Source organism: Diadema antillarum, unplaced genomic scaffold (assembly GCF_040938485.1).
Source record: "Diadema antillarum isolate AM-2024a unplaced genomic scaffold, OU_Dant_1.0 seq00001406_RagTag, whole genome shotgun sequence".
In the NCBI taxonomy this organism is placed as follows: Eukaryota; Metazoa; Echinodermata; class Echinoidea; order Diadematoida; family Diadematidae; genus Diadema; species Diadema antillarum.
The window spans coordinates 172,029-184,289 of NW_027272161.1; the positions used below are offsets into that span (position 1 = coordinate 172,029).

The 12,261-nt window shown below is 36.8% G+C and overlaps 1 protein-coding gene across 1 annotated transcript; it reads left to right on the top strand.

Annotated features, from left to right (window-relative positions):
• Positions 1-2,119: 2,119 nt before the first annotated feature.
• LOC139709099 (uncharacterized) lies at positions 2,120-8,531 on the top strand. Its single transcript, XM_071621061.1, has 5 exons — positions 2,120-2,158; positions 5,082-5,228; positions 6,592-6,732; positions 7,589-7,690; positions 8,271-8,531. Exons 1-5 carry the CDS (start codon positions 2,120-2,122, stop codon positions 8,529-8,531), a joined length of 690 nt encoding a protein of 229 aa, XP_071477162.1.
• Positions 8,532-12,261: the final 3,730 nt, after the last annotated feature.

Below are 12,261 nucleotides of genomic sequence, written 5' to 3' on the forward strand. Positions count from 1 at the left end.
AAAGGTCGGGATATCCCCTATACAATCCCCTCCTCTTCCTCTCTTGAATGAAAGGGGTATCATTACGTAAGGTTATGTAATGGGCAAAAGTGCAAATAATAGTTTGTTGCCCTGACGTGATACAGTAATAAAGCATAAGTGCAAAGTGTATACCAGGCAGGGAGAATGTTCGCATGACTGTTCATGAGCTTGAGGGTCTTTATAGAGTCTCGATGAGACTGAAACAATGTTACCATAAGGTAAACATTCCAGAGGTAAAAAAAAAAGTTAAAATATAATAATTTCAGAGGTATTTTGCCAGAAGTAAGATTGGTCGAAATGTCAGGTGTAATGATGTTAGAAGTAATGATTTAAGAGGGAAAATGTCACATGTCAAATACACTACAAAATAATTGAAATGATAAAAGTTTTTTTTTTAGTGCATGTTTGTAGTTTAATTCGGAAATCACAGGTGTATTATCATTTAGCATTATTGATGTCTGCCAATTTTCATTTTGCCTTGTTTCCTTCATTTTGAATTTACTTTTGTTTGATATGATTATCTTTCGTTGATTCAATTCTCCCTTCATAGGGATTACGATGCGGTGAACGATTAAATGACACCCAGGAGGGAGTTTATGAAATCGATTCCAGATGGGCGGGATCCGACAGTATAGCAGAATTCCGAACTATGGTTCGTCACAGATTATTGATAACTTCACATTTAGATACATTTTTTTCCACGCCCAAATTCTTTCGGCAATGATCGCCTCGTATCCAGTCAATCCGTAATTCCAATATCATAACAATACCCGCACGTCAACTTAGGCCCTACAAACATAATTATTTCATTGTGCTTTAAGTTCAAACGAAGTGAACAGGCCCATCAGAAGTATTGTGAATAAAATCCTATCTCAGGAATAAATATTTTCACTCAGAATCACTCCTGTTCTTAATGTTATTTTAAGGCAAAATTATCAACATGGAATAAATACAACTGAATACTTGTGGAAAAGCAGTGCTTGTATGCGATTTTTTGTTTTTTGTTTTGTTTTTTGCTGTGACATTTCCATCTCTAACCTGGGATTACTCCCGACAGTTTCACCTCAGACATTTTTACCCCTGACATTTTTACCTCTGACATTTTACCTCTGATATGACATTTTTTAAAACTTCTGAGTGTTCTACTTTTGACATTTTGCTGATATTTTTACCCCTGATACTTTTACCACTGACATCTTAGAGGAGTCTGCGCCTTTGAATGTTTCTAATGGGGCGCTGTCGTATGTGGGGGGGGGGGGGGGGGGGGAGGACGCTGTGGCATAGTGGATACAACTCCCGACTCCCGATCGGAGGACCGGAGTTCGAATCCCGCCCGGTGCTTACGTCTTTGGACAAGATGTTTTTACCCACTGTGTCCCTCTCGACCCAGGTGTATAATGAGTACCTGGCAACGCGAGGGTGATAACAATAGCAGGGTCCTCTGGTAGAGCAGTGGCAACACTGCAGAGGCTACCCTGGGTAGATAAGACATCATCATAATAATAGTTATTATTATTATTATCATTATCATTATTATTATCATTATCATTATCATCATCATCATCATCATCATTTTTATTGTTGTTATCATCACTATTATCATTATTATTTTATCACGTTATACGAATGCTTCCCGATGTTCTCTTATGATTCTATTATTGAGCGAATCAATGTCTCTGTATAGGGAAGTGAGGATGGTTTTGTCACTCTGATCTCCATAATTTCATCGTCATGGTACCAAAGACCATGGAGGCGAATATCCCAAACTCCCTAGCTACCAATCAAGATTGCACCACCTCAATCAATGAATAAACAGGTCGATTGGCCCTGTGAGGCCATTTCTCTGATTGGTAGACTGCGTTGAGCTAGTTCTACGGTTGAAGCAGCGATTGGTCACTACAATAATGACGCAGTTGGATCTTATAAGTAAAGAACAAAGCTTGAATCACTCGGCCGAAGCTCACGGGGCTTATAAAAGCTGATGGCATGCATGTTTGGTCACAGCAGCCCGCAGATACCGCTGATATAGCAGACAAAATAGTATAAAATATTATTACCCTTTCGCGGTAGGAAAAGAAACGCCATGACCGCTATTAAGATGCCGGACGAAAAGACTTTGGTAGAGCCACGCCAAAAGGTAAGAAGAACTCGTGCAGTTTCAGGGGCGGATCCAGGAATTCTGTAAAGGGGGGGGGGGGCGTGACTAATATTTCTGGTGCCACTTCCGGGTTTCATTGCAGTTTTTTCTTTTTATTTTCTTTGTTTTTTACGAAAATTAAAGGGGGGCGTGCGCCGGTTGCGCCCCCCTCTGGATCCGCCACTGAGTTTCATTCTAGTGCCTCTATTAATTGGAAGTACAAATATTTTTTACTGTGATTAATAAGTTTTGTGCTAACCTCTCGTTTACGTGGTCCTGTGTAATAATGCAGTCTACAATGGTCGAGGGCTAAATCAAGTACATTGCTGACCCAGTGGGATTACTGGCTATACGTATTAAAGTGTGAAATGAACGAGCTTTCGATTCTGATCCAATTAGGTTGTGTGTGTGTGTGTGTGTGTGTGTGTGTGTATGTGGGCATGCTCTTTGAGTGAATAATGAGTCTACATCGGCTATGAATGTCTATAATCATGTACACTGTAAAAACCTCGGTGTTAGATTTAACACCATGGGTGTTAAATCTAACACCGATCAACACCGATCAAACTTCAATAGAGGACCACACCCACAGGTGTAGAAAATGTGTTGTGACGGTGTTAAAAAGTGTTCACCTGGCACTTCGTGGTGTTAATTTGACACTGTGGCTGGTGATATTTTTGACACTGCGCTAGAGTTAATTCAATAATGACACCGCATGGTGTTGATTTGATATTGGTGGTGTTAATTTTAATGGTATGACACCCGTCCAGCTTCAATAGGGGACCACATCAACTGATTCAGATTCAGATTCAGATTCAGATTCAGATCATTTATTGTCATGCACTACGGCATAAAAATCTTTACAACAGTCTCCATTAAAAATTTCACAAATAAAGGAAAATAAATATATATGTCACAAAACAATATTGAAGACGTCGACTCAAAGATGAAGAAATTAAAAGACAAAGTGAGATGAAAATGGAGACCGTACAATCGCCGCAGTGCAGCGCCCTCCATTGGTGTTACAGTGATGTAAATGTGTTTACACGTTTTTTTTTTTCAAAAATCAAGTACTTTATCGGAAAATTCTTTATCGTCTTGTTGAAGTTCAAAATCAGCAAGAAGTGCAGTAATTAAGAAACTATTCAAAAAAACATTTTTAAATTTTGAAATGACACCCGGAGGTGTTAATCTAACACCATGAATGAGCATCGGAAATTTAACACCAGCTCGGTGTTTCATATTTAACACCGGATTTTTTGCAGTGTACTGACATAATCATATCAAGTGTGTTGCTTTGTCCTATGCTGTTTTCAAATTCCTATTGAAAAAAAAAATAGTTGAAAGGCGAATACAAGGCCTGCATTTCACAGTGTGTACTTTTTGTACTTAGAAATCACTTGGAAATCAGCACTTTTGTGAATAAAAACCTAGCTCGTGCAGCCTCGCCACACGCGGGAAAACGGTTTGAAAAGTTGCTGAATAATACGAACATAGTATGATCAACTTCACAACCCTGTATGCGCTTTCTGCTATAACACTTAGTACATGATATACGACATATAAATCCCGCTTATTTGAAGAGACACTTTAATTTGTTTGTCTATGGGCATGCACTAAAGGGTACATTTAGATGTGTTCATTCAGTTTAGTTTAAAAGTATTTCTTTTAAAAGTATTCAATGATAAACACGGTTTAAATCTAAAGGCAGAGCATTCCAGATGTCAGGTCCATGATGTTTTAATGATTTCGGGCTTTAGTGATTCTACGATTTTCGAAATGATAACCGGATGATTGATGCGTTGGGTAGGAATGAACTGCAGAGTTTGCAGTGAAAAAAAATCAAACATTTTAGAAAAACGATTATACATGTATTTTTTCAGAAATATTGCGGTCTGAAAGGTATGTATATCATTAACTTTCATTATTCTGATTTGAAAAAAAAAAATAAAGGATCGGAGGGTGTATAAGGTGAATTAACGATTAATCACATAATTCGTTTCTGAAGAATTAATCAAATTCATTCTACTTATTAAAGCCACAGTTTCCCCCGCGTAATATCATGAATATTGCAGTATGTTATGGTAATATCAGAGCATTATATACAGACTTTTGAGATATAAGGTTTTTCAATCGGTATAAAATTCACAGTGCTTTGGACATAGATGTGTGAATATTATGAATATGATCATTCCAAGTTAAATTGGAGTCGAATTTTATTCCTCAAAACTTAGTAAAATTCACTTCAGTTAAAGGCAATCCATCAATACATCATAATCAGTGTTATTATCAATTTGTGAAAAAAAACATGTGAAACGCAAAAAAAAAAAGACAATTGTTCTGGAAATATTTAACGACAATAATTGCATGTAAACCATTGTGAAACATTATCTATTTCTATATTTAAGGAACACTAAACATTTCAAAGTCCTGATGAGAATTAAAAAAATAGTATCATCGGCAAATGATATAAATTGATGCTATAGCAACAGGCATCCCGCAAAATGCTAGAAGAGAAATATAAACTGACATTGAAAAGAGAATGCGTGAAAAATTTCAAAGACAAAGAAAAGCTTTCGTTGTCACTGGTTGTGATAAGGTTGCTACTTTCAAATGATTATGCACACTTTATAGGCATAACGCTGGGACAAACACACACGTACATACACAAACAAACACACACATACACATGCACGAACGGCGAGACTTAAATGTTTAATGGAATTGCCATAACATTAAATCCATTTTGCTGACCTACTATCAATATCGTAAAATTACATGAAGTACACTGTATTGTGATTATTGATTGACAACTATAGTGTCAATTTGAGTTTTCAATAAAGCCGTATCTGTTGTATCGAGGTTAAGCGTAACCTTTCCGTCATTTTTCTCATTCTTGCACTGATTTGGTCGCTGGCATCAGTCGTGGCTTCGTTTTGCGCTAGCTCTCATCGCTCTCTGCTTCACTGTCGCTTTCGTTGTCGCCGTCCTGCTCATGTTAACCCTCGTGTACAAGAATGTCTCATGTAAAAATGAGCAACCGGACGAATCTGTGAGCTCAACTGACAAGGTATGCACAGTCTGAAGACGGTTCAGCTTATATTCTAAATTGCTGAAACTTTAATCTATGATTCATTATAGTAGATTATCTTTTATCACTGTTCCATTTTCCACATTTTATACAATTTTTTTCTCATCCCAATTCTTTTCAAGAAAGAAGTTCGACACAAGACAATAAATTTCAGATACATGATATAGGAAGTAATGAATAACGCGGATAATATTAGGAACCTATAGCTTGTGAAAATGTATATACCCAATAATAATGATTTAAAAGTTTATAGCACGTATCAATGACGAAAAATGACGAAACATACGAAAACACAAGATATCATGAGAGTAATGACAATGAAGTTAGCCCAAAATGTTATAGTCTTCATGATTAACCCTATGGTTCCAAAACTTAGTACAGCAAACCTTTTGACATGTTTGATATATGCTACACTTTTTCTTTCTAAATATTGATGTTGTAGATGATGGTGTGTAAAGCAAGATTCATGAAGATTTTCAAAACATGACGTATATTATTAACGTATATGATACTCCTCGTTGATTTTTTTTTCTATCATTGCGTTTTAAATTTTTGTTGATTTGCTTTTTTCCAAAGGTTTCATTATAGTTGACATAGTTGATAGCAGCATTGTGAGATCACATGCAATTATGATAATTGTGATACTTATGATTTATTTTGTGAAACGAGAAAAATACGTAAGGTGTATCACTTTTATGATCTCTGTCTCTCTCTCTCTCTTTCTGTCTCTCTCTCTCTATATATATATATGTTATATATATATATGTATATATACTCTCTAACAAAAATCGAGTGAAAATATTCACTCTTGAAGTAGTGAATAGAAAAAAAGAGTGAATTTCGAGTGAAATTGGAGTGAATTTCGAGTGAAAATGTTCATTTGCACTCGTTTTAGAGTGACGTCAAGGATCACTCCAAAATCTTCAATTTTCACTCGATTTTTTTTAGAGAGTATGTATATATTTGTACAGAGGGCTGAAAATAGAGCAAAATCTGAAACTTAACTTAGAAATAAATCTTGAATTCAATAAAACTTAGTTATGCTTTCATTTTTAAATTACCTCGTACAAAATTATACAGTATTCAGCTATTGATATTGTACATATCAATGTCAGTGTTTTCTGATACATGTATATAGTTTTTGAACTATTAAGGATCATATATTGGGAAATGTTTTTCTGTAACACATAGTATCATAATGAACAAGCCCAAAATTATGATTAAATCCAGGACAATACACGTTATAGGGAGGTATGCTTTAAGACGTGCTTTGCTAGAGTGAAAATTGATTTCTCATCACAAGTATTTCTATACGTCATAATTGCTTCTCATAATGGTATAGGCGTTTCATCGACAAGGATCTTTCAACAACCATCGCTTTGACGAGGATTGTCGGTACGACCACGAGCAGAACCTGCTGGTCATCGACCTCAAAGGGGATGGGTACGGGGAAAACGCCACCCTAATCTACGATTTCGGACGGGTAAGTTGGATTGCCGTCTCTGGCGGCGATGGTCTCACCATTTTTGGCAAAATTTCAGAGTAGCGGTTTATTGTCTTTTTCGATTACCGGTATTAAAAAGAATGTGCCTTAAATGGTGCTGTTCGAACTGAAAATATACAGTGGCAAATTATCTTCATTATCCTGCTGTTATTTCGAAATATGAAAAAAAAAATGCTTGCTTTAGCACAAGAGTGTAACAACCCTTGTCATGCTTGTTTCTTTTCTTTCCTTTCTTTAAGCTACAGTACATCTAAAATTTGTTTACCAATATTCACACTCTCCATGCTCACTTTGTGCATTCTTTATTGTCGCTGACAAAAATAAAAATCATAAACGGCAAATAGAATATGGAGCTCATAAGAGACCAAACAAACGAAGAAAAAAAAGACGGCAGCTAGTGTTTAATTTCGACCACACACTGCGCATTTAGTGATGTAAAAATAATTTGACGATTTTCTACTCATAGAACATCATTTCCTTGATATGATCAGGCTTACATTTCTATCACTTCTACATGATTGAAGCGATTCAATCGTGGATGGATTAACTTTGACATGGCAAATAGGGAGATCGCTGCTGTGTTAATATCTGAAATGCTAAAGATGAACTCAAACTCTCCTTGAAAAGACGAATATTCCACCCAAAATAATGAGCAAAGCTGAAGAAAAAACTGTGGAAAACGAAATAGAGCAAACTCCAACTAGACCGACCACCATCTTTCCTTAAACATATTCAATGAACATTTTGCTCATTAACTTGAAAAAAACTTGACTACCCTATTACTATAGACACCCATTCGGCTCATTGCACACTCATTTATCTTTACCTCTCCCAGCAATTGATGGCCTACCACCTTGTCCACAATAAGACGTGCTTCATCGGAGAGCTGGATGACACGGTCGACGTCCAGGGTATCTCGAACGGAGAAGTCATCAAGGTGAAACAAATAATCCTTGATTCCAAGAGCCTCTTGTCCATTATACAAAGTGCTACCTCAAAAAGTGATGATACCCATTAAACAACATACCAGCTATGGTGGTAGTAGTCGCTACCCGAAAAGCAGTAGATGACAGGTTCGAGTCACACTGGTTCCTTTCTTCTGACATGTTTGTTAAAGTACAGATCAGCAGTTGCGATCTTAAGAAATTAAATCTGTAGAGGGAGACAAATTGAAGAAACTTAAACCTGAACATCAAAAATTGTTGTACGGTTCCCATTTAGACAGAGCTGTACACGGAAGTAGCCAAAGGTTTTGGTAAATTCATAACATGAGATCGAATTGAAAGATTTTTTTTCTCAAATTATCACCGAACGTTGCCACAATCTTCCTGCATTCGCAGAATCCAAATATATGTGCGAGGAAATATCTTCCTTTACGTGTTTCCATGGCAACTCACAACTGCAGATCACATCTTCAGAATTCAAGTCCTCTGAGGATGGCCTACGTATCACGCCGCTGAGTCGACTTCATTTCGCTTATGTTATTTTTTCGTTTGTTACCCCCTCATTCGACGCAGCTCCCCGAAACCTCCGGCCGCAACTTTACATCCACCGGGACGATCCCTTCGGGGTTCCTCGCGACTAGCATGTCGTCGACGATGACCGCTCTGTGCCAAGATTTCACGTCCATCTGGATCGAGCCCCAGGTCGAGCAGGCACACCGGGTCGCACGGCAAACAACGACTACGACTACAACTACGACCACGACGACCACGACATCCGACGGGAAAACCATAACGACAACAACAACCACTACTACCACGATTATTCGCAAGTGAAAGTGATGTTAAATGTTAGCCCCCAAGGGGAGCATGGTGCCTAGTTGAACAAATTGAGATCCTCACCCCCTACACATGCTACCTGCCAAGTTCGGTGAAGAATTCATCAAGGAGTGTTCAAGAAGAGCATAAACATGTACAATTTAAGTCTCCATTTGGACCCATCCTACCCCCCTCCCTTGGGTCCCAAGGGGGGTGGGGGTCACCCCTGACTCCACCATGAGCAAACTTGTAACAACAGTCATCAATACAGACCTACTAACTCATTGTATCAACTAAGCTATATCACTTCTGGTTTTAGAGAAGATCTTTAAAGATTCCTGGGGTGGGTTGGGGCCCCTGGGGCCACCAGGTGATGCGTGGTGGCCATTTGAAGGAACTGAGATCCTATCCCCCTGGGGATGCTACCTGCCAAGTTTGATGAAAATTTGTAGTGAGGTTTTCAAGAAGAAGATAAAAATGTATAATTTAGGCCCCCATTAGGACCCCTCCCCTAGGTGCCAAGGGGGCACCCCTGATTCCGCCATGAACAAACTTGAAACTACAGTCATCAATGTACTAACTCATAGTATTAACTTAGCTTTATCACTTCTGGTTCTGGAGAAGATTATTTTTTAAAGATTCCTTATTGTTTTTCTTTTTCTTTTTCTTTTTTTTTTTTGGGGGGGGGGGGGGGGCAGGCCCCCTGGGGCCCCCAGGTGGGTCATGGTGCCCATCTTAACAAATTGAGATTCTATTCCCCTAGGAATAATACCTGCCAAAGTTTGGTGAAAATCGGTCTTGGGGTTTTCAAAAAGAAGATGAAAATGTAGACACGACGCAAGACGGACGACGGACGCCGGACGAAGAGCGATCGCAATAGCTCACTAAATAGCCTTCGGCTCAGGTGAGCTAAAAATACAGACGTATGGGCGTGGAGGGCTCAGAAAATAAATGTAATCAGGATAATGTTTTGTATGTCTTATGATTTCAAGGAAACTGCATAATTATATTTGGACATTGCTTGCAAAATGTGATTGTGCAGTCTGGATATACTGCACCATCAACACAATTATTTTGAACATTAGTTTCACATGACATACGTATTTACATTTTGTTGTAATACATTGTACTCTTTTTCTCCCTGAACTTGTATCAACAAAAAAGTGTCATTAGAAATAAAATCTCATTTGAATTGAACTGAACTGAATAATTGGGAGTTTTTACTTTAATTGCAAAGTAAGAATGTCATTGCTGAGAGGGGAAATTTGTTCAACCTATGTACAGAAAAAAGCTAAAACATTATCAGGTCTCGACATTACAATCGATTCATGATTGTATTTTAGTAGTTAGTGCTCCTTCATTTAAGTCTTGGCAGAAAACGGAGAAGAGGCACTACAATGTATCTGATAATATTCGGGTAAAGAATTCCGTACATCCGAGTCTTTGTGTCTTTATTTGAGTAGGCCAATACAGTGAAACCCTGTCATAATGATCGAAGTCGTTGTGCAATGGGACAACCGACATTTCTATTTAAGTTCGAATTTAAGGTCTACTTATGATCGCAGCCTCTGACTTTTCTGTTATTGCAGTTATTTTCTAGAAATACACAATTCCCAAATCAAATTCATTTAAATCGCCCTTTTCTCTATTTTTCTTTTTTTTTCAAATTTTGGTTATTGTAACGACATAATATATTCCGAATGAATGATCAGTCATCACCTAGTTAATTTACAATTGTTATTTTCACGATTTCCTTCTGAATTTATTTGTGATATTGATATGCTATACACCTTATGCATCGATACTCTAATGGTCACGCGAAATGTATGTATCTTTAATCAATTTGTAAGACAGTAAGCTAAGCCTTATGCGTCGTGTATGTTATTTTCAAAATGCATATATTCTTTTGTTGTGTGTGATTTAACAAAGAGGCAGAAATAAAAACCAAACAAACATTACCTCATTATAACGGTTCCTCAATATAACGTACACATTAAAACACAGAAAATCATAAGCATCGATTATTTATCAACTGATAAAATCTACAAGCAGTATTTACGTTGCTAGCACACAATTATATAGACTGTCATGAAGAGAAAGAATAAGAAGTTATTAAAAGGGAAGTCCAGTCCAAAAAAAAAAGAATAAAATCTTACTAGTTCAGCGGTAAAAAAAAAGATTGACTGAAATCATGAAAAATAAGGAGGTAATGAAATTGTGAAGTTTGCTACTTTCTGCAAAACAGTTCTCGTACAATGGATATGAATATGGAAATGACTAGGCTCATCATGTCATAACCTCACAATTTTCCATTGATCGTGAAAAAAATGATGAAAATTCAATGTTTCTGTCATTGAAGTCGGAAACATGATGTTATTCCTGGTTGAACAACTTCCGAATAGTGATCAGGTAGACATTATCAGGACTTGAGCCTCGGGCATAATTGCGTTTGAATGAAAAACAGGAAATTTCAACATTTTATGCACAAACTACTATTATGGCAAGTTGTGAGGGTATGACATGCTCACTTTGCCATTTGCATATTCATATTGACCGTTCAGGTATACTGTTTCAAAATGTCATAACTTCCTTATTTATCACCCGATTTTGATCATAATTATTTTACCATTGGACTCGTAATATTTTATTCTTTCTTATCAAACTGACTTATATTTGGACTGAATTTCCCCTTTAATGTGGTGAATCGATGACAAAGAGGAAAACGAAGTACTTGTAAATGCTTACTTCTTAATCAAAGCTATGAATGCCGTGCAGTTCAAAGAAATAGAAGAACAGTTGACTGTTTGCGTTGTAATTTTCATGTATGCCTATGCTGAAGGTCTGTTTTTGTTGCACGTTGGAGTCTTAGGCCTATTGAGCGTGAATATTGTCCATAAAGTCAAACATTCTTCTACACTTCCGCATTTTAATGCACATTTTAATTTGGCATTACACGGAAATGCATTTTGCTGAATGTATACAAAATAGATCTATTGAAGTGAATTCATGAATTACTTTGTGCATGTGTGTCGGAATGAATTCGGATTTGGAGAACAACATTATATAAATACATATATAATATGATATATACATACATATTATATACATGATTGTTTATTATATATGTATTATATATATTGTTTTTTATTCATATTTATATTTCACACACATGGGAGCATATGAAATTATATATATTTTTAATCAATATATTGCTCAGTGTCGTTTCACAACACATTGGGACACGGCACTTTTGTGCTCATACAATGCATTCCGTTATAACCGAACAGTAAAGTATAGAAAGATAATTTTGGCACATACATGCACGTAACTTTTTACGTCGTTGTAACGAGAAATTTGTTATAATGAGAAAGACGATATAACTGTGTTCGTTACAGTGCACTGTATATGCTACCAAGCATCCCAAGTGAATCGATCACCTGGATTCTCTTTAAATTAATCAGCTTTGGAGTTTGATGTCTGGTCTAAGCATGATTCATAACATTGGAAGCCTTATTACAAGAAAAAAAAAACGATGACAGAGTAGTTATTCCAAAGTTGGATGTGTAATGATGATTGAGAGACATTTCTCACATGATATCGATTGCTAAAGAATAAACCAAATTCATATCCAACCATGGATATATCCAGTTTTATATTCATTCCATTTTTTTTTAGATAATGTAAAATTGCAACGACCAACGAAAAAGTGCGGCTGTCATGAGTGATTGTCAATTAAAATGTGATTTAA